At 45.9% G+C, this 23,158-nt stretch overlaps 1 protein-coding gene across 5 annotated transcripts in view; it reads left to right on the top strand.

Moving 5' to 3' along the window:
• Positions 1-22,837, top strand: part of SLC7A6 (solute carrier family 7 member 6) — a 35,857-nt gene extending 13,020 nt beyond the window's left edge. For 4 of the 5 annotated variants that reach the window (XM_034672638.1, XM_034672637.1, XM_011229876.3 and 1 more), the window contains 8 exons: positions 398-953; positions 11,089-11,214; positions 13,112-13,256; positions 13,905-14,028; positions 14,183-14,286; positions 17,493-17,589; positions 19,547-19,696; positions 19,806-20,299. In XM_034672638.1, coding sequence (XP_034528529.1) covers positions 434-953; positions 11,089-11,214; positions 13,112-13,256; positions 13,905-14,028; positions 14,183-14,286; positions 17,493-17,589; positions 19,547-19,696; positions 19,806-20,144 — 1,605 coding nt within the window. In that variant the 5' untranslated portion in view covers positions 398-433 and the 3' untranslated portion in view covers positions 20,145-20,299. Of the gene's footprint in view, positions 1-397; positions 954-11,088; positions 11,215-13,111; positions 13,257-13,904; positions 14,029-14,182; positions 14,287-17,492; positions 17,590-19,546; positions 19,697-19,805; positions 20,300-20,442 lie in introns of those variants that run through there. The other variant, XM_034672640.1, reaches the window with a different exon arrangement.
• The last annotated feature ends 321 nt before the right edge of the window (positions 22,838-23,158 follow it).

Below are 23,158 nucleotides of genomic sequence, written 5' to 3' on the forward strand. Positions count from 1 at the left end.
GGCTGTGAACCCGGTAGTGGGAGTCTGATCTTTGCAGGACAGGTTTGTAGGTTTTAAAATGGTTAAGACTACACCAAAACCTGCACCTCAGGGAGAATCCATGCTATGGATAAACCCAGTGCCAACCTAATCTCAGTATCAAGCCAAGTACCTCTTGTTTAAAGTTGCCATCAGCTGACCTCTCACAGTTATCTTTCTTGGGAGCAGTAGGTGTTTGTCCACCTCCATTTATTTCTCTGTGTCCTGTGGTAGAAGCGGATACAACCTCATTATATTTAGGTCTGTGTGTAAGGCATGCTGTTCCTACATAAGAGGTTGGCTTTGCAGGTCTCAATCGGAGACTCACCAGCTTCTGCCCTAGACTAACATACTTCTATTCTTTGATGTTCTTTGCCAGGCCACAGTAAACACAAGTGTGAAGGAAACATTTGCCATGGAAGCCAGGGAGCTGGAGAGCCCCACACCAACCTACCATCTCATTCCCAAGGCCAGCCAGCCCACGGAAGAAGATGTCAGCATGCAACCTCAAAGGACTGCAGAAACTATGCAGCTAAAGAAGGAGATCTCGCTGTTGAATGGGGTCAGCCTGGTGGTGGGCAACATGATCGGCTCAGGAATCTTTGTCTCACCCAAGGGCGTGCTGGTATACACTGCCTCCTATGGGTTGTCGCTGGTCGTATGGGCCATTGGTGGGCTTTTCTCTGTTGTTGGTGCCCTTTGCTATGCGGAGCTGGGGACCACCATCACCAAGTCTGGGGCCAGCTATGCTTATATTCTAGAGGCCTTTGGGGGCTTCATTGCCTTCATCCGCTTGTGGGCCTCCTTGCTAATTGTTGAGCCCACCAGTCAGGCCATCATTGCCATCACCTTCGCCAACTATATCATCCAGCCCTCGTTCCCTACCTGTGTTCCCCCGTACCTGGCCTGCCGTCTCCTCGCTGCTGCTTGCGTATGTAAGTCTGGGGTTTAGCGGGGGAGTATGTTGAGGGTGTGGATTCCTTTAATAATGCTAATGGTACCTGATACTTAAACACCATGTTTTGCTTTTGGGGGGAAGAGTGGCATCTTACCTTTTTTTTTTTTTTTTTTAAGATTTTATTTATTTGAGAGAGACAGAGCACGAGCAGGGGCAGTGGGGAAGAGGGAGAGGGAGAATCAGATTCCCTGCTGAGTGGGGGCCTTATGCGGGACTCAGTCCCAGGACCCTGGGATCATGATCTGAGCCAAAGGCAGACGCTTAACCGACTGAGCCACCCAGGCGCCCCTCATATTACTTTTTGAAGAAGTAATTTTTCACCTAAGTCATTTAATCCTGAAAGATAAGTAAGGGTAAAGGTTAGGGATGAGAAGTTTGAGTCTCTTTGTGGCTTTTGGTGCCTCACATTCCTTCTACTGTTGACTGTTCCAGAGTTCTCTTCCCCAGTCTGTGTGACAGGTTGATGCATGTCTTATATTTGTCTTATCAGATGTTTTGATTGGAGTTGACATCACTAGTTGTAACAACCCAGAACAAACCATCAGTGCTGAGGACTTCATTCTGCTTCTCAAAAATAAGTTATTTCGCTTCCCAGCTTTTTATTTTAAATCAATTTAGAGGCTGAGGAAAGAGGCTTCTCTAGATTGTTGGGCTCCCAAGGTGTTATCCCTCAGCCCACAGGACCACTGTTTCCTACCACTCTTTGCAGCCCATTGGAAGCAGCAGGCACCACACCAAAATGACTTTTTCTCAGGTGTTTCTCAGGTCTCCAGGTGTTTCAGATTTCTTTCTTTCTTTCTTTTAAAGATTTTATTTATTTGGGGGAGGGAGGGAGATCACTAGCAGGGGGAAGGGTAGAGGGAGAAGCAGACTCCCTGCTGAGCAGGGAGCCCTATGTGGGACTCGATCCCAGGACCCTGGGATCATGACCTGAGCCAAAGGCAGATGCTTAACCGACTGAGCCACCCAGGTGCCCCATATTTGGGTTTCTGAAGACAGAACCTGAGAGATCCCGGTTGATCCCTCTTTATTTTCCTTTTTTTCACTTGAGGTGGTAAGGAGGGATTCTGTGTGAAATCGCTGAAAGTGAGAGAAGATTGCTGTCTTTTAGAGCTAGTGTTTTAGCTGAGAAGTGGCCCAGAATTCCCTGTGTTCCTTAGCACTGTTCTGCCAGGGGCACTTAATTATACTCTGTTCTTTCCATATCTCTGCTTGCAAAAGCTTTGGCAGTATATGTAGTTTATCCACAGTGTTAAAAATAGACTGAGAGTACCTTGGAGTTAGCAAAAAAGGATTGTACGGTACACTGTGCTTCCTGACTTTAAGGAATTTCTTAAAGACAAATGTTAAAGGGAACCCCTCCACATGTAGCCCCAGGAGGAGGGAAGGTGGGTACTCAGCTGTATGTGTGTTAGGGTCTGGCCGGAGGAACTCTGGCCTGAGTTCTCTAAAAAAAGAAGAATTTTCTGATTATAAAATGTGTTCATTAGGGAGAAGATGAACTTATCCTCAGATCACCCATAATCTACCACCAAATAATGAACACCTTTAATAGTTAAATCATGTCTTCATTTCTTTCTTTTATAGAAACTTTATATTCGGCTTTTTAAATTTAGTATGTCATGTTTTTTTTTACCCTTTTTGTGGAATGTTCTTCAAAAGAAACATTTTTTAAAGTACTGTCTTTTTATTATTACTGTTATTTAAAGGTAATACATAGACATTATAGGCACTTTGAAAATGCAAAAAAAAAAAGAAAAAATCACCCACAACTTAATTTTTTAATGTATTTTATTTTATTATTTTATTTTTTATTTTTTAAAGATTTTTACTTATTTGTCAGAGAGAAAGGGAGAGAGAGCACAAGCAGTGGGAGCAGCAGGCAGAGGGAGAAGCAGGCTCCCCACTGATCAGGGAGCCCCATGTGGGACTCCATCCCAAGACCCCAGGATCATGAACTGAGCTGAAGGCAGATGCTTAACCAACTGAGCCACCCAGGCATCCCCACCCGTAATTTTAACTCCCAGAGAACTATTGCTACTATTTGTGTGAAATACCTTCTAGCATTTTTTTTTCTGTGCTTATCTCATTTTTTTAAAAGTACTCTTGAGATCATACTCTATGTGGTTTGTACAATACTTTAAAATTTTTAATATTTAATTCCTTTCATCAGATATTCTTAGAAAACATGGTTTAGGGACACATAAGTAGTTTCCTGGCAGTGTGGTAGATGGTTAAGATCATAGGCACCCATGCCAGACCAGGAGTGATTCTAGCTTTACCAGATGTTTTTCCAGCTGTTAACCTTGAAGGAGTTAGTTAACTGTTGCCTTGGTTTTCTCATTTATAAAATGGAAATGTCACTTGTACCCACTGAAAGGATTGTCATGAGGAATACAATGAATCAATGCATGTACAGTACTTCTCTGTGTCTGTCATAGAATAAGTATTATTCTCTGTATTATTATTATAAATAATATTGCTGTGGGAGTCTTTGTATATAAAGATTCAGAGTTTTTGCATCTTTTTTTTTCAGGATAGAATTAATTATACGGGAGAAATAACCTATGTCTAAAGAAATAAACTGTTGTAAGGTTCTTCACCATTACCTAGTTTCCTTCTAGAAGCTTTTGTGAGTTTGCTCTTATCTAAGCACTTGAGAGTGCCGGTGTGTTGGTCTCGTGATGGCCTTAGGGTGAATTCCAAGGATAACCGAGTCAAAGTACACCTCTATCTATAATTTTTCATCTACAGAAGATTTTTATTTGGTAAATCTTTTTTCCTTTATGATTTTCTCCATTGTTTTTGTTCTTTTGTCCTTATGAAGCCCCTCCCCATACCAGGAACTGCTGGGGGGGGTGTTTCCTAGAACTGCCCTTTTCATTGGAGGAGAGACCTCACTTCTTAGAAGTGCAGTCATGGTTTCTATAGCTTCTTTCATTCATATGTACTTTTACCCACATTACTCACCATTAGAATTCCTTCAAGCCCAGATCCTGGAAGCCCAGGCTTTTCCATAATTCATGCCTGCAGGTAGGAACTTGTCAGAGATGGGCTTAAGTCATAAAACCATGTCCCGTCCACTGACAAGACTTTGGGGTTCAGGTTTTCTTGGAACTTAGGTGTAGAATCAGGCTGATGCATCATCTAACAAAGCTAGGATGTGCTGAAGGGAGTCTCTTTGGGCAGGGGTGGCAGTGACAGAAGCTTGGTCTTAAGAGACAAAATTGGAAGAAACCAATTAGTTCATAATTAGCGGTAAAAAAACAGAAAATCTGTGCTGAATCCATAGCGAAATTTAGGTAGGACAGGAGAATTGAGTTAGTCTTGAAATTAAGATAAGAGGGGTCCAGGTGGTTTTTTGGGAGACTATTTACAGAAATTATAGCCATGCAAGCTAGACAAAGTTCCATTCTAGAAGAAAGGGCCCAGACATTCTCCATGTAACAGCTGCAGGTCAGAGCTGTAAGCTGGTGGCCCGTGGGCCAGATTTGACTCAGATATATTTGTTTGGCCTAGTGTTGTAAGCAATTTTGAATTACTTGCCAACATTTTTTTTTTTTTTAAGATTTTATTTATTTATTCGACAGAGACAGACACAGCCAGTGAGAGAGGGAACACAAGCAGGGGGAGTGGGAGAGGAAGAAGCAGGCTCATAGTGGAAGAGCCTGATGTGGGGCTCGATCCCAGAACGCCGGGATCACGCCCTGAGCTGAAGGCAGGCGCTTAACCGCTGTGCCACCCAGGCGCCCCTACTTGCCAACATTTAAAACCAGGACCTTTCTGTTGGAAAATCAAAAGTTCTGACAACCTTGGACCCAGATTCCTTCCTGACATAATCATCTGCTGTTGTGTAGTTGTTGCTCCCTTTATTTATTTAATTTATTTCTTTATTTTATTTTTAAAAACATTTTATTTATTTTATTTGACAGAGAAAGAGAGCATGATGCGGGGGAGGAGCAGAGGGAGAGGGAGAAGCAGTCTCCCCACTGAGCAGTCATGGTATCTATAGCTGATGTGGGCTGATCTCAGAGCCCTGGGATCATGACCCGAGTGGAGCGGAGGGCAGACACGCTGAACCAACTGAGCCACCCAGGTGCCCTTGGTTGCTCCCTTTAAAGGAGCACACACATGGGGCGCCTGGGTGGTTCAGTCAGTTCAGCATCTGCCTTCAGCTCAGGTCATGATCCCAGAGTCCTGGGATCAAGTACCGCCTTGGGCTGCCTGCTCAGTAGGGAGTCTGCTTCTCCCTCTCCTGCCCCTCTCTCCTGTTCGTGTTTGTGCTCTCTCTCAAATAAATGAAATCTTTAAAAAAAAAAAAAAAGGAGCACACACACTTCAGTCTACTACAGCCCCGCACTCCCTCTTGTTTTATACCCAGACATTCTTTTTTTTTTCTTAAGATTTTATTTATTTATTTGACAGAGAGAGACAGCCAGCGATAGAGGGAACACAAGCAGGGGGAGTGGGAGAAGAAGAAGCAGGCTCCCAGCAGAGCAGGGAGCCCGATGCGGGGCTTGATCCCAGGACCCTGGGATCAGGCCCTGAGCCGAAGGCAGATGCTTAACAACTGAGCCACCAGGCGCCCCACCTTCCTGGCCCTTGAAGGCATCGTTGTTTCACATTGGCTTTCCAGCAGCACGCCAACCCTATTCCCAGGTGATACTGGCAGAGAGATCCTAGCAACTTTTTTGAATTTTAGGCTATCTTAGCTACTCATTATCCTAGAGAAGTGGTTTTCAACCAGAGGTGAGTTTGCCTCCCAGGAAACGTTTGGCAAGCTTGGGAGACATTTTGGTTGTCACACCTCCTTGAAAGGGGTGCTACTGGCATCTTGTGGGTAGAAGCCAGGGGTGTTGTTGGGCATCTTATAAAGTACAGGACTGCCTCTCAAAACTTAGACTATCTCGCCCCAAATGTCAATAGTGCATTCTATCCATATGTGTTCTGGGAGCTTGGAATCTTCTGTGGTGGGTGGGGCCTCAGGCTGACTGGTGTGGTTGGAGGCTCTTGCTCACTTATGGAACTGCGGGGAAAATGGAAGTTCTTGAGGTCCATAGGTCCCTTCTCTGGCCACGTGACCAGCAGTATTATTGGTAACTCAGGTGCCCAGATGTACTTGATTTGATTGTGAAAGGGTGATTTTTCTGTCTTAGTCCATTTATCTTTGTGGGATCCTGCCTGTTGTGTAGGCTCACACATGTCATTCAAGAATATTTGCTGTGAAGGTTTCAATATAGAAGTCATTCAGTGCTGATACTGGCATCAAAGCAGAGGCTTGCTCACTGCTGAGACTCCCTTTCCCTCAACCCCCAGGGTTTGTTTGGGAAGGCTGACAGTGAAGAGGAGCAGGAGGAGGAGCTGGACCAGGAGGAGATGGGGGAGGGAGACGTCTAATGGGGAGACTGGAGTGAAGAAACACTGTATAATGCCTGGATAGCTTTCTGTTGTCTCTTGCTGTCTTGGATTCAGGCCTGGGCAGGGTTCTAAGAAGCAAGGGTATGCTCCCCTACTTTGGTCAGTTGTTGGCTATGGATAGACAGCTTTCATGTTCTAAAAGTGACATGATTCAGAAGGACGGGGTCTTTACCGTAGTATCAAAGACCCTGGAGTCTCCCCCTGTACAGAGCTTGAATGGTTTGATAATAAGACTAAACATGTGTATTTGTGTAATTAAAAACAAGGAGGATTCTTAAAAAGGCATATAATTGACATATTTATATGCATCCCAAGAGGGGTTCCAGATTCCAGGATTTCCATTTGGAAGGGTTTACGTTTCCCGGACTGTTGTGGAACATGTTTCTCCTAAAGCTGGTCTCTCCCCAGCTTTTTTCCTTCTCCCACCTTGTTGCTGTTGTTAAGGATTGCATTCCTCCGTCCTTGAGTGCCCCTTAGTAACACCCAGCTTGTTTGTGGGAGGAATTGGAAGGGTTCCTTCCTCCCTGTTGCTGTGGGAAAAGAGAGCCGTGACTGTCAGCGTAACTGGGACTATAGCTGCGGGTTGCCAAGTGATCTACTCATCAGAAAGACAATATGAGAGGCACAGTTTTGTCTTAGGGTGCGTGTATTATCCAGGATTAACTTGGGTTTCCAACACCTGAAAACCAAAAGCAGCATGGCTCAAATATATTGAAGTTTATTTCTCTCACATATTAAAGGTAGGCAATATGGGGCTAGTAGGGTGACTTCATAATTTTTCAGAGAGCCAGGTTTCTTCCTTCTGCCTTACTGCTCTGCCATCCTCAGCATGTGGCTTCTAGCTGGTGGTCCAAGATGGCTACTCAAGCCGGAGCTGTCAAGTCTGCACTGCAGCTGACAGGAAGGACAAAGAAAGGCATGCTCCACCCCTTCAAAGGGACTTCCTGAGGTCTTAATATAAATAAGAAACTTTGCTTACCTCCCTGGACTTAGTTACTTGGCCATACCTGCCTGCGAGAGAGGCTGGTAAATGTCAGCTTTAATTTAGGCAGCCCACGCTCTCGCTAAAATTTCTATTACTAAGGGAAAATGGAGGAACAGATATTTAAAGATAACTAGCAGTTTTTGCCACAGAGAGACTTTGGGGATTTGTTTCTGCTTTGGGATTGGGTGTGGATCTGCTATTTGAGTACTCCTTTCCCACCATCATGCCCCCAGAACTTGAAGACCCTCACATGGACCCCACACTCATTGGTGCAGGTTTTCCAGCAAGGAAATGAAATCCCTCCAGGAGAGGAGGGAAGGCTTGGATGTTGTAATTCTGGTAGTTTTATCTGAGCACCTGGCCTCCAGGCCCAGCCTTGTGCATGAGCTCTGATAGAATCTATGGTGCTAGATGGGGATGGGAATTTGGGGAGGTTTGGAGGGGTGGGGATCAGATAGTGAAATGTTTCTTAATTAGAATCAGGAAAACATTCAGGGGACTTGGCTTCTGCTTGGTAGACTGTTCTAGGAGCTCTCTGTTCCCTGGCAGAGCTGAGAGTGAGTACAGTGAAGCAAGCAAGACTTCTGGGGCCAGCATTTAAGGATGCACTCGCTCTCAGGTTCTCCAAGTGGTCCTGAAAGTGAGTGTTTCCTTAAATTTTGTGCCCCAGGCGCCCTCCTCACCTCACCCTACTCCTGGCCTTGCTCCCTGGCTGCATATTGTTTTAGATTAAGTAGTTTAATTTTTACTGAGGAAGAAGCATACGTGCATGGTAAATAAGTCAGAGTGTAAAATAGTATACAGTGGAAAAAGTCTCTCTCTCTCTCTCCAGAGCTTTGGTCTTCTTCCCTAGAGGCAACCACTGACAGGCTCTTTTGTATCTTTCATTCAGAATGGGTTCTGCAGGGACTTCCATGAGGTGCTGCCTTCTTTTACTTACCGGCAGAGTCTTTGAATTGCCATTGTGTGCAATATTTACTCTTGTGCCAAGAGGAGCAAGCCAGGGGGGAAATTTGTAGCAGGGTGGTGGGAAGGAGAAGGAGTAGAAGTGAGAGGGAGTGCCTGTTCAGTGGGGCTGAGGATTATGTCTGCTTCTCTCCCCCATCTTGCATCCACATCTTGTTGCTACAAGGCAGAAGCACAGTGAGCATAGCCAGGGCATTGTGCGATAGTCTCTTTCGTCATGTGTGTGTCCATCTTTTTGTCTCCCTCTCTTTTTGTCCCTTCTCTGTCTCTTTATCTCTGTCTCTTGTCTCTCTCTCCTCCGTCCTCTGTGTATTTCTCTTTCTCTGTTCGTCTTTTTCTCACAAGCTGCATGGCCTCTCAACTTCTGCTTCTTTTCATAGTCCTGCTTCCTTCCTCTGTTTTCTTGTGGTTTTTGTTCCTCTATTACAAGGGCCTGAATGTGACTTTGACTTGCTGCATCTCCCCACTCTGCTTCTGTTAGATAGATTCAGTCTCTTGGTACCCCAATTTATGTTCCTGGGAAAGGCAATCGAATAGGCTCAGCTTGGATGATCAGCCATGATAAGTGAGAGGGAACAAGTCCCAAGAAGGGGCCTGGAAGATACCTCAAAATTTGCTTACTGTATTGCACAGGGGTCTGTGGATTACGTGACTATTAATTAGGTAACCCTTACGCTAGCTGATGTAGGCTTAGCCCCACACAGCGAACTTTGATTAACAGAGCAGCAGCATGCATTCCTTTGGCCTTTCCTCCCGTTTGACTATTGTCTCCCACTCCTGACTGACTAGTGAGCACCTGTGTCATTTGCCAGAGTACTACCAGTGAAAACCCTTTTTTTTTTAAAAAAGCTTTTATTCATTTATTTGTCAGAGAGAGAGCGCTCCAACAGGCAGGCAGAAGGAGAAGCAGGCTCCCCGCTGGAGCAAGGAGCCCGATGCAGGACTCAATCCCAGGACCCAGTGATCATGACGTGAGCTGAAGGCAGACGCTTAACGAGCTGACCCACCCAGGCGTCCCAGTGAATGAAAGCTCTTAAAGAGCCATGGAGCCTGTTTAGCCAGTGTTTATTTCCACAGGCTCTAGGCTCTCCTCCCATTTGAGTAGAGGAATGTCAACTTTCTGACAGTTGCCTTGCTCTAGGGAATTGGTGGTTAAGTGAATGTCATCACCCTCTTGATTCCAACCAGAGTTCATTGTTTCCCTTCTTTGCTTGGCAGTAAGCTTAATAAAACAATATACTTCCCCCCTCCCAATAATTTGTGGTCTTCTTGGGGAAGCACCACACAAATGCCCGAGGGAGAAACCTTCTTAAGACAGGTGTCCACATGAGTATAGCATAGTTACTAATCTGTGCTGTGAAGTAGGAGTGTTAACAGGGTTCAGGGAGAGACAGCTCGGTGAGGGGCTGGCTGGTATATTTGGGGAAGGTTTTACAGAGGAAGTAGTGACTGAGCTAGACCTTGAAAGTGGGAGTTGCTATTGTCTGTGGCTGCACAAGGAGGAAAGGATATTTTAAGTGTATATATGGCACCAGTAAAAAGAGAGTCTCTGGCTGAAGGAGAGAGTGCAGAATGGATAGGAGTAGATAGAGGTGGCTTGGAGGATGAGCCCAAAAGATTTTGTAATAATGTTTGAGGTTCACATAAAAGTTCTATTTTTGAGGGGGCGCCTGGGTGGCTCAGTCGTTAAGCGTCTTCCTTGGGTTCAGGGCGTGATCCTGGTGTTCTGGTATCGAGCCCCACATCGGGCTCCTCTGCTGGGAGCCTGCTTCTTCCTCTCCCACTCCCCCTGCCTGTGTTCACTCTCTCGCTGGCTGTCTCTATCTCTGTCAAATAAATAAATAAAATCTTTAAAAAAAAAAAAGTTCTGTTTTTGGGGTCTTGGGGCAGTGCTTAGCAGTGTCACTATGGAGCCCCTTGTATTCTGTGTCCTCCTGTGGAGCCCCTGTGTCACTGTGGAGACCCTTGTGTCCTCCTTGTGGATCAGAGCAGTCCCTGTTTAGCAGAGGTAAGTTGTTGGGACTCTCAGCACAGGGTCCAGATATCACTGAGGTCCACAAGGAGCTGGAAATAAAGCCAGCAGTATAGACAGGAGCCTGGGGAATGCCCAAGCAAGCTCATTTCTTCATGGACCTCACTGAGAATTAGGAGGCTTGGATAGAAATGGAGGGGAAGTTGGGGGAGGTGTTTATAAGCTGAAGAATTATGGTTGAGCTCTTTCAGCCAGTTTCCTCATCTATAAAACAAGAATAGGAATGTCTGTATTTTGGGGTTGTAAGAATTAATTGAAAGGATGTATGTGAAATTGTCAGGTATTTTCATACAAAACATTGTCTCTGTAATTCCTAGGTGACTTGCCACCTGCATTCAAACTTACCACATTTATTGATGGGCCTCTTTTGTGGCCATGGAAATATTTTGTGCCTTGGATGGTTTGGAACCTTGGGAGTCTGAGCAGGAAAGAGTGGGTGAAGTCCATTATTCCTGGGCCTGGGGTCAATTTCTAAAAAATGATTCTGGCTGTCAGAATTTATGAATATGTGTTAATGCATGCCTTTGTATTTGTCAGCAGTGATGGGCAGATGGTGGATGTCCCTCCATTGCCTGTTCTTCTGGTTCTGACTGGTCCATTGGCCCCTTTGCTTTAAGGCAGACAGGGCAGAAGCAATGCTCTCTATAAGGAGAGATTGGATCACTGTGCCCTCAGCTCAAGCCTGCCAGTGATTTATGTTTTTCCTTCTAGGTCTGCTGACATTTGTGAACTGTGCTTATGTCAAGTGGGGCACACGTGTTCAGGACACGTTCACTTATGCCAAGGTCCTAGCACTCATTGCCATCATTGTCATGGGCCTCATTAAACTGTGCCAGGGTAAGATGGGTCTGGGCTGGGAAGGAGGGTGATGACTCTGGGAGTTTGCCTAGATTTCCTAAGGAGGGCATGGGGAATCTTGGCTTTACTGATTAGCTCTTTCTATGTATAACATAGACTGTCAGGGAGAGCAAGACATCTGTTCCTGGGCTTCCTGGGCCAGGCTGGCTTGGCCAACTGAACATGAGTCAGTACCTCCCTCAGGGCTACTTTCCCTTTGTGGAGGCTGGGAACATTGCAAGAAGGCAGCTGGGAGCCCAGGAGTTTCTGAAACCTGGATCTTGTGTAATTGGGTCATAAATGTAACTGATGGGGATAGAGTGAGCCCTGCTTGGCCCTATTTTTGGTCTCTGACTGCCAGGCAGTGAGTAGGAAGACCTGGCCGTCCTTGAGAGGAGTGGGATGGTGTGTATGTGGGGTAGATGGAGTGTAGAAATGAGTGGTTATTTTGCAGCCTTTACTTTTCATCTGGATTTGCTTTTATTTAACATTTGGTCTCAAAGTCAGCTCTCAGCAAAATATTAAAATAGTGTGAAGTTGGCACTGGCTTTTCCTTCATGTTGGGTTTAGAAAGCTTTTCATTCCTGAGTCAGAGTAGACTGGCAATGAGGGTAGACAAGGTCTCCTGAGCTCTTAGGGAAGTCTTGAAGTATCTTTGGCCAAGGAGATCTCAGTCATTCTCCAGATTGTCTGTCTCTAAACTCAGCTGTGTTTACATTTACCAGGGAGAGCTGAGACCGCCATCTCAGATCCATTGGATTAAACACAAAATGGTTTTGGAGTTCAGAAAGCTCTGTTTTTAAGTGTCTTAGCAGCAGGTCCAGTACCTTTGTGCACATGTTCCAAGTTAGTACAGCCAGCCACCTCAGTGTGCTTGAATCTTAGGAACATCTTGGGGTCAAATAGGGTAGCTGAGTTACCTTCCTATCAAGATCTGTGCCTTAGAAAACCATCTCTATGTATGATGACTGACATGCCTGGGGCATGAAAATCTCTATCGTCCCTTCTTTTGCTTCATATCCAGCCCTCTTGACACATTGAAGGAATAGGTCTACTTTTTGCAGGAGGTGGTCACGGCAGGCTTCCTTTTAAGTCTGGATCTTGTTGAAAGTCTCCAGTGTGTCCAGAAGGTCTCTCTCCTGGGCAGGCAGGTGCTACTCCCTTGGCTTTCAAGTGTGTGGTCTCCAGAGCCCTCTAAGGAGCATGACAGGTGCCTAAGCTAGCTCTCCAAGGGTGGAAGTGCCCCGGGCCTACCCCAGGCCTAGTGAGAGATAAGAAGACCCCAGTTTTTACACAGCCTGTGATTTCCTGCCATGTGCAACCGCAGCCCCTGCAAGTAGAGCAACAGAGTTCTCTTCATGAAAATGAGAAAACTATTTGACCAAATTGTGCAGTGGTTTTGGCCACAAGAGACAGTTCCACAGGAAGGCCTAATTGTTAATTAAAAATGCCTCCTTTATGTGAAACAGGGTTCTTTCTAAAAATAGGAAGAAGAGCTCTGGCCTACTATGGGGTCACTTGGAAATTCATTAGAGCTTTTCTGGAAAAGGTGTTATCACTTCAGAAGGCAGCCAGGAATGCCTTTGTTTTTCTGAGATTGTGTAGTTTTGCTAGAGGAATATGCACTTTCTTGAGGGGAATGGGTGGGGTGATAAAGTACAGGGAGAGCTGGTGGTGGTTCTTTTGATGTTAAATTATGTTTTTTTTTTCCTTCCCTCTACCTGCTTGCTTTTCCCTTCTTTTCTTGACCCTCCTCTCTTTTTCCCCATCTTTGCTTCCTCTTTCTTACTGCTTCCTCCTGTTCTTCCTCTTCTTCTTAACCTTCCATTTCTCCCCTCCTTCTTCTTCCTCTTCCTTTTCCCTGAACCCCTTCCCCTACCTGCCTTTGCCCCCACAGGACACTCTGAGCACTTTCAGGACGCCTTTGAGGGTTCCTCCTGGGACATGGGAGACCTCTCTCTCGCCCTCTACTCTGCCCTCTTCTCTTACTCAGGTTGGGACACCCTTAATTTTGTAACAGAAGAAATCAAAAACCCAGAAAGGTAACGGTGGGATCACACTCTCACTCCTCAACTTGGCTGGAACTCCTGCTGATAGTGGACACACTTGTCCTCTTCCCTCCCCTTTCTCTTTCTCCCTTCTTCTTCTCCTGCCTACTCCTCCTCTAGCTCAGAGAAGTAAGGGGCTCAGTTGGGAATGAATGAAGGTGGGAAAGCCCCTTGCTCCTCACCCTTGGGTTTACACTGGAGAATCCCCAAGGTCTTTGTCCAACTAGGCAGTAGCTGATGCAGCTGGGGCTAAGGTGTTACAACCTTGTACTCTGGTGCTGACATTGAAGCCTGGGGAGCCAGAAGCTTATTCTGGGTAGTCAGGTGCCTAGCCTGGCCCCCAGTCCCTGGAGGACACTGTTCCTCCTCCTGTGGGACCCATTGGTCCTATTGTGGGAAGGGTCAAATATTGAGCCCCAGCTATCTTTACAGAGAATGGTTGGTCTTTCTCTGTTTCTCTCTCTCTCTCTTTCTCAGCAGAAAGGGGCGTGGGATTCATGCCCACCTAGACCCATGTGGGAAAGAGGAGCCTGCCTCAAAGACTTAGAGCCAGGGAACTGTTAAATTTCAGAAAAATCCTGGGTGAACTTTGACTCCAAGGCGAGTTGATTCCAGGTAGTCCTATCTCACTTGTCCTGACAGAAATTTGCCCCTGGCCATTGGGATTTCTATGCCAATTGTGACGCTCATCTACATCTTGACCAATGTGGCCTATTACACAGTGCTGAACATTTCAGATGTCCTTGACAGTGATGCTGTGGCTGTGGTGAGTTCCCATTTGCTCGTCATCTTATGATACTGAATGGCTCTGTTTCTTTCTGAAGCCCCTCTAGCTCTGCAGGGTGAGATGATGGGTCTAGGCCAGAGGGTGGGCTGCTCAGTAGTGACAGTGCTGAGTGACTTCTGTGCTCTGTCCCCAGACATTTGCTGATCAGACATTTGGCATGTTCAGCTGGACCATTCCCATTGCTGTTGCCCTGTCCTGCTTTGGGGGCCTCAATGCATCTATCTTCGCTTCATCAAGGTAATGTGTTTCTGCTTTACCAATAACAGACTGCAGTATTTAATCTTCTGAGGCTGTATAAGAGCTCTTCTTTCCCTTCTTTCTCTTGGATGTACTGTGTGTGTGTGTGTGTACACTGTGTGCATGCATATGCTGGCCTTTATGCACACATTCGTATCTTGAAGCTCACACTTCCATCTGAGGTGATGACAGATTGGTTAGAGGTAGAGAGGGGAGAAAGGTTATAGCTTGGAGTAGAGAAGATTATTAGTGATCACTTGCTGCGTACAGGTATTGGTACAGGGCAACTCTGCCCGTCACTTCACAGAAATCACCGAAGCTGACCAGTAGGCTCTGTTCTCCTCCCTGTGTAGAGACTTACCTATAAAAGCATTTCTCCTTCCTGTTGTTTCAGAGAAAGGAGCAGTTTTGCTTTTCAGGGCTGACTCTGCTACCTGGTTTCAGGGCCCCAGCACTACCCTTCTTCTTAGCACTTTGCTTTATCACTTGGCCCTTCTCTTTGATGGATGTTCAGTAGGAGCCAGCTCTGCACAAGCTTCTCTCATCTCTGCTTAGTGAAGTCACAAAACAGCTTTTTCTCATCTCCCTTCTTCCTTACTGGACACACTTCTTGAGGGAATGANTAAACTTGGCCCTTCTCTTTGATGGATGTTCAGTAGGAGCCAGCTCTGCACAAGCTTCTCTCATCTCTACTTAGTGAAGTCACAAAACAGCTTTTTCTCATCTCCCTTCTTCCTTACTGGACACACTTCTTGAGGGAATGAGCTGCATTTTGACAGTCACTCATTTTTCTAGCCATTGTACTTTGACTTCTACTACCTAAAAAATATTCTTATTAAGTGTACCTGTGACCTTCTTAGCCTGCTTTTACTCCTTATCCTATTGGACCCCTGAAGCAAGTTTTGCCTACTGCCCTCTACTTCTAAAACTATTCCTGTGACTCTGTGATACTCTGATATTTGAGAGGAATACTTCTTTCCTGATTTCTCTTTCACTCACCCTATAAATGTTGCTGTTCCCAGGGCTGGGAGTGTAATAGGCATTCAATAAATATTTTCTACATGAACAGGTAAGAGGATGAATTAATAAAAGAAGTAATTTTTTGTCCTATTTATTTTTCTTACTGGTTTCAATACCACAGTCCATGTACTTGGGGCCTCCGTAGGGTAACCAGAGTAATTGAGAGATCAAAGTCTTGGAAAACAGTGTGGTGTCATCTTCCCTTACTTCAACCTGGTGTGGCCAGGGTTGCACTGGATGTGACTCTTAACAAGTTACCCTACCCAAAGATGGTGTTTCTCATAGCCTTACCCTTATCGATGCCTAAGACATTCCAATTGGCTCTGTCAGTCTTCTTAAAATACTTACACAGTAGGTGCCTTTTAACCTCACTCAGCTATATTGTGGCATTGACAGGATGGGGGTGGGGATAGAGGATTCAGCGAATAAGAGTCTGGACCAGCACATAAGGGGACTGCAGTGATGTCGAGGTAATGGACAATTGTTTCTGCGTTAACTTCTCGGTTTTTCTTTATTACCTATGTAGTTGTCTTTGGCTTTGTACTAGACACTTTTGGTGCTCCTGCACATTAGCCCCTTCCATGTTTTTCCACACTATCCCCTTTACCATGTTTCTTCTGTACCCAGTACAGATTATTAACCTGTGTGAGCCAACTCCCACCATCTTGCCCTATGACCTTTCTAGATGCTATCATCAACTCCTGTGGCTCCATCTGGATGGCTCACAAGTATCTCAGTGCACTCAAAGCACTTGTACTTTGTCTTTAGTTGTGATACTGTGTGCTGTCAGTTCTCCTTGCTTGGCCTCTTTATTTTTCCCTTGGTGTTAACTCTCTTCTCCTAGCTCAGACATGTACATGCATTCACACAGACATATATACACACGCACATACAAAGGATCACCAGATTTGATTGAGGTGGTCACATTTGTCTTGTTCTGTCTTCAGCCAGGGTGTCTGCTCTCATTCAGGCCTCCTCTCTTATCGGACAATTTATCACAGATTACTTTTTTTTTTTTTTTAGATTTATGTATTTATTTGAGAGGTGGCGGAGGGGCAGAGGGAGAGGGCGAGAGTCCCAAGCAGACTCCGCTGAGCATGGAATAAGACTTGGGGCTCGATTCCAAATCAAGAGTTGGAGGCTTAACCGACTGTGTCACCCAGGCGCCCCACAGATTACTTTCTTATCTGGCCTTCTCCCTGTACCCTGGCCTTTCTCTGCTTTAGTTGGATGCCACCAGTCTCTGTGTCAGATCCTGTCAGGCCTTTACTTCATAGCCACAGCAGGCTCTCAGTGTTTGTTCAGACTCCACAGCATGGCCTCATGTGCAGGTTCTTCCCAGCTGTTTCCTCACACACCTTAACCTGGGACTGCAGGCATTCTAGTACCAACCTCAGGGAGGCCACCCTCTTTCACTCCTTCAAGCCTCAGGGAGGCCACCCTCTTTCACTCCTTCAAGCCTCTTTTGCCTTTGCCTACACTGCTTCCCACCCATCTTCTTACCTTCTGGCAAACTCCAGTTCTTCCCAGCCCAGATGTGGTCATCTCTTGTGAAGTTTTTTGTTCCCCCAGCCCACCCCCAAGCCTGGTGAGTGCTTTGTGCTCCATGATGATGCTGACTACCCTGGCTGGTAGTTATTTCTGTCTTGCTCTCTTTCTCAAACAGTAGGGCTCTTCAGGGACAGAGAGGAAGCCTGGGTTGTCTCTGAGCCCCAGGCTTGTCCTGGTGTATCATGTATCAGGAGCTCAGGGAAGATATATAGAGAGCACAACAGAAGGCTGGCTGCCCTTCTTTAAAAAGCCATTGTGTTAAGTATGAAATATGTGGGATGGTAGAGTGGGGGTACCCCTGATGGAATGGATGGTGGTGGCAGTGAGTGATGACAGGGTGAGGCATCCATTGGGTGATGGTAGGTTTCATAGCTGAGGGGCTCTTGGGTGTCTGTGGCCAACAGAGGGGTAGGGCATTCCTGGATAACGTTGAAGTACCCATGGTTGGAGGTGGAAGATATCTGTGGATAAAGCTGAGGGGTGAGGGTGGGGGTTGGGCATGCAGAGAAAACATGGGATACTCCTGAGAGACTGCCTCCTGTGTTTTTCTGGAGCTTTGAGCCTAGTTTGTCCAAGTGAGGAGTGTGGCTACATGGCCAAGTGAAAGAATCATCCTGACATACTTATCCTTCTAGGTTGTTCTTCGTGGGCTCCCGTGAGGGCCACCTCCCCGATGTTCTGTCCATGATCCACATTGAGCGTTTTACACCCATCCCTGCTTTACTGTTCAATGTAAGCTCTGCTGGGGGAGTGTGCAGAATCATAGTACTCCTGCTGACTTTATGAGATGACTATGGGTGGGAGGTATACTAGCTTCTTAAGATATTTCCCAAGCCTCTCAGTGTTTATTTTTTCTTAAATTTTTAAAAAATATAAAAGTAAAATATAGCTATATGAGAGAAGGCAAATGGCACAAAAGAATATAAAAATGAATTTGCGAGATTTATTTTATTTATTTTTGAAAGATTTTATTCATATATTTATGTATTTAGAGAGTGTGAGCAGGGGGAGGGGCAGTGGGAGAGAGAATCCCAAGCAGACCCTGCACTGAGTGCAGAGTCTGATGCAGGGCTTGATCTCACATCCCTAAGATCACAACTGAGCCAAAATCAAGAGTTGGATGCTTAACTGGTGGAGCCATCCAGGCACCCCTAAATTTTTTTTAAGTAGGCTCCATGCCCAATGTGGGGCTTGAACTCATGACCCTGATATAAAGAATCCCATGTTCCACTGACTGAGCCAGCCGGGTGCTTCTCCTTTTAAAAAAAATTTAATTAAGTTATATTTAGAAAAGTCAGGCCAGTTGTATATCAACTACCTAGGGACTTCTATTCATATTCTAGACTTTATAGATTCCTTTTTTTAAAGATTTTATTTTAAAGTAATCTCTACACCCAACATGGGGCTTGAACTCACAACCCTGAGATCAAGAGTCACATGCTCCACAGAGGAGCCAGCCAGGTGCCCCTAGATTTCATAGATTTATATATAGTAGATGGTGCTTCATAGGTGCCAAGTACAATTATATACCCCTTAAGTAGTTATCATCAGGTCAACTAATCCTCCCCATTAGTATCAAGCTTCATTATTTAGCTTTGTACTGAATTTCTGAAATCTAAAGAGGGACTGAGGATACTTCTTTAGTTTCTTTTTACCCCTAGAATTTTCCTGGCAATTATCAAGTTTGTCTTTAACTTTGTTATTTTGTCAGAATAACAAAAATCCTCTCAGTATATTGATTGGGATAGCATTGAGATCTGACATCCTGTCTTTTAATCATCTTCTACCCCAGTTTTTCCAATACAGTCCCTCTTCTTTCCCCAGAATGGGCCCTTTTTGTTTTAAATCCTTTGTTGATAATCTGGGTGAAAAGATAGGTGGGGGAATTCCGTATTTTTGAAGTTAAAGTAAATGTGACCATGTCACAGGACTCTAGTCCCCAATTTCTGTCTTCTAGGACGCTTTTTTTTTTTTTTTTAAGATTTTATTTATTTATGTGACAGAGAGACAGCCAGCGAGAGAGGGAACACAGCAGGGGAGAGGGAGAGGAAGAAGCAGGCTCCCAGCGGAGTAGCCTGATGTGGGACTCGATCCTGGAACGCGGGGATCACGCCCTGAGCCGAAGGCAGACGCTTAAGGACTGCGCTACCCAGGCGCCCCTCTAGGACACTTTTGTTCCAGAGGGCAAATACTGTCCTATCTCTCTTATCAGGGGTGTAGATCCATTTTGTCACTCTGCATTTCTAAGACCCCAGGACAGTGAGATGGTTCTGGAGGCATTTACTCAGTTTGTATGCCAGCTAGTTGAGACTCAGTAGTAATGGTATCCAGAGGGCAATGTGATTCATATTGAGGTTGGTGCATCAAAGTGAGGAGGGCCTCACTCTTCTGCCATCAAAGGGGAAAGGAGTCTGGCTTGTTCTTAAAGTGCTTGCAAAAAGAAGGGGGGGGGAGGCATTGTGTGTAGGAAGGGCCCCCAACAGAAGAGGGAGAGATGCCACCTTGAAGGTTAATATAGGGAATAGAGCTGTCTGATGCCAAGGGGTCACTGAAAAGAACTGGAGGTAACCTGGTAAGCTAAATCATCAGTGAGTGGCAGATCTGATGCTGATTGCTGGGTGGCTGGAGTCTCCTGGGGTGGCCTGGTGGTGACAGTGCCCACTTCTCCTTCCATCCCCTCCCCCTCCAGTGTACCATGACACTCATCTACCTCACTGTGGAAGATGTTTTCCTGCTTATCAACTACTTCAGCTTCAGCTATTGGTTCTTCGTGGGCCTGTCTGTTGCTGGACAGCTCTATCTTCGTTGGAAGGAGCCCGAGCGACCCCGGCCTCTCAAGGTCAGTGACTCTGGACAGACTGGGAGGGGTGGGCCATCTCCCCATGGTGACTTCTCTGTACCGTTGCCTCATAGCACTTTACCTAATATCTCACCTCCCTCCATTTCAGCTGAGCCTGTTTTTTCCCATCGTGTTCTGCATATGCTCCTTGTTTCTGGTGATTGTGCCTCTATACGGTGACACCATCAATTCCCTCATTGGCATCGGGATTGCCCTCTCTGGGATTCCTGTCTACTTCGTGGGTGTTTACTTGCCCGAGTCCCAGAGGCCAGTCCTTATTCGGAATGTCGTGGGTGAGCTTCTTTGCCTGTTACTCACGGCGTGTGTTTGTGTGTGTGTGTGTGTATGTGTGCACGCAGAGATGCGTGCAGAGGTGGGAGTGGTGGCTAACAGCTTCCCCTATACTAGTGATGTGCTGGAGACCATGAGACCTGGTTGCTCCACATGACTTCTCCCCTTTTGATCTTGACATGAGCACCTTAATTCTAACTTCAGAGTCCTATTTTTGGGTTAAAACACTCCCTTTTGAAAGTGCAATCCATGTGGGAAGATGGAGTCATGCATCACTTTCTGGTTGGGCATGGAATGCAGGAGAGTGAGGCTTGCTGGGGTAAGAGGCAAGGCCTGGCACAGGATACCCAGGGGAGATAGGAGGGAGCCACAGATATGCTTTAATCAACTTTGGGGTGTTCATATTGATGTTGTAGCTGTCAGCCTGCTGAATTCTGTTCTCTATTTTCCTTTAGCTGCTGTCACCAAAGTCACCCAGCAGCTTTGCTTTTGCGTCCTGACTGAGCTTGATGTAGCTGAAGAGAAAAACGTTGAGAGGAAAACGGACTAGAGGCCAGAGGTGATGTCCCTTGAGGCCTGGAGGGCCAGCCACAACCACCAAAGTCCAGATGACAAGACTGCAGGCCCAACCCTCTTGTTCTAAAAGGGCCTGATGGCCCACATTATATAAGGGGGGCTCAGGGCTGATGGCCTGCTCTGGTGGTCACTCTCATTAGTAAGCTATGGGAGGAGACTCAGGATCTGAGGCCGGCCTGAAGGTGGGAACTTTATAGAGGGTGGTGTTGGGGAGGGCTTGGTCAGGGGAATAGTTGTTTAGTTTTATTCCTGGTGAGTCAGTACAGCTTACCAAACACTTGACGAACTGCACTGGGGGAAGAGGGAGTGCTAGGTTAATAGATGGGGCTGGTGGTTCTGAATTTATTTGATGTTTGAATCAGGAGCCTTTACAAAGGGGTTGCTTTATGGGAAGGTTTCTTCTGATCAGGTCCAAGCACCTGACTCTGGAGGCCTGAAATGCTACCATTTCTTCCTCTGACTCAAAATCTTTCCCTGGGAAGACAGTTGTATTTCATTATTTATTGATATTATTTAATCCACAACACCAATTCTAGCAGAACACTGGTGTTCATTCATCTACAGGACGCAATAAGCTGATTGTGTTTCAAAACTCAAAGTACCCCCAACCGAGTTCCTCTGCCCTTAGAGGTGTCTCTGTGTGGTGGTGTGGGTCAGCCTCTAACCACAGATTTTTTTTGCTTAGTTTAGCACAATCTTCTGTTGAGTCTTATTAGCTGCATAGGTGAACTTTAAAGTTTGTTTGTTTGTTTGTTTTTTAACTCATGTTTTGGTTACACTTTTGTTAGTAGGTCACAGATTATAAGCACCTGGCTCAGATCAGCAAGGACACATGAACAAATTCATGAGTCAGAAGTCTGATAATACTGCTATTTTGAAGGATAATCCTTTATTTTACTTGAGACCTTAGGTCTTTATTCTAGATGATAGAAGGTAAATCTCTGGTTTCTCGTATGAACTTTAGGAGGACATAAACTGTTTCAGAATTCAAGTGGATTACCTGAATTCTCTTAGCTGTCAAAGGCTCAGAGAACATCTCATGGACTCAAGCCACCAAATAGCTTGTTTCTCTCTGTAAGGGCTGGTGTGAGGGACTGCTGTGCAGACCCACGCAAGCCCACCTTGGTGCTAGAAGTGGTCATTTCCCTTTTCCAAAAACTCACACCAGACTGCATCTCCTCTTCTGTCCCCGACACTGGGCTTTGTTTACACTCTGAACTGTCTTGGTGTGGATCATCAGGATAGTGCATTCCTGTCCTGTCTGCCTCCTCTTGCTGGAGGTCTGGTGGGCCTGCAGTCTCAGGAAGAGCTTGATACTTGTGTGGACTTCTGTTTCCTCCCTGTGGCAATCAGAGAAGACTTTGGGAGACAAAGCTGCTTCAGCCTCAGTCTGGCTCGTCAGCAGACTACATGATTGGAAGCAACGAATTCTGGTGCTCAGGGTGTGCTTTAGCATCCAGGTCAGGCCAGAGCAGGCTTGGTCTAATGGATGTTCCCTCATGGGCAGCCATGGTTGCAGTGGACTGTACAGTTGTCCTTCGATGCCTCCAGACACTGTCATCCTGGGTCCAGAGGAACCTGCTGACTTGGCTCACCCCATGCCTGGACTTATCCTTTCGTTTTAGAATTGGTCAGTGGTAAAGACAAGAACTATGAGGCCATCTCCCTTTCTGACCGTTCTTTTCCACCAAATGGCCTCAGTTGCAGCCAGGGGAGTAACCTTGGCCATACTTGTTCAATAAAGGCAATTTAGGGGAGCACAATCACAGCTGCCTTGGGTTCAGGGCATGCATGGATGAGAAAATGAAGGGATATTCCTACTGTCATGGGTTGGGGATTTGCACAGCAAATTCCTTCCTGGCAGTAGGGAGTCTTATGCAAAGGCTGACTTGCCAAGAGTATGTAAACATGACTCCTGTCTGAGCCAAGATGGCACCTATCCCAGGGATCCTCTGGAGTTAATCCTTTAAGCAGAGTGTGCTTGTCTTGAGGATCCATGACCCAGGTTTTAGCTTTCTCCGCTGAAGTAAATGACCAGCTAATCCCAAGAACTTGCTGCCCCCCAGTGGCTCCTGGGGGAAGCATGGGCCTCACACCCTAAGTGCCCCAGTACAAGCTTAGTGAGCCATGTCATCCCCCTCATTACTGGATGGCAACCGCATTCTTCCCCTCTGTGCTGGATACAGACTTCACCCAGGAACCCTTCTGTGGGAGGGAAGCCAGAGACTCCCTACAGAACTCAAGCTTGATGGTGGAATTAAATTTCTGCAAGGTCTTTGTTGTTGGTCTCCTTCAATCCTTCTCCTGGTGGGCTAATCCCTTTTGTAGCAGGTACGGTATGTGAGGTTGTCAGCCCTTTAATGTTGGCAAACCTTAACGAGTACATAAACAGCAGTGAGCACGTTATAAGGGCACGGAGTATTTAATCCATTGTTTCTATGCCTACAGGAGACTAAGATGACTAGTATTAGACATAAATTGTGCCTGTTACTTGCAACACTGAACTGTACCTTTGTGGATAGTTAGGATGGTAAACCAATAGTTTGTTGGTTTTCTAGCTGCAAAAGTAGAGCCTGAGTATGTGAACATACAGAA

Source organism: Ailuropoda melanoleuca, chromosome 12 (assembly GCF_002007445.2).
Source record: "Ailuropoda melanoleuca isolate Jingjing chromosome 12, ASM200744v2, whole genome shotgun sequence".
Classification (NCBI taxonomy): Eukaryota; Metazoa; Chordata; class Mammalia; order Carnivora; family Ursidae; genus Ailuropoda; species Ailuropoda melanoleuca.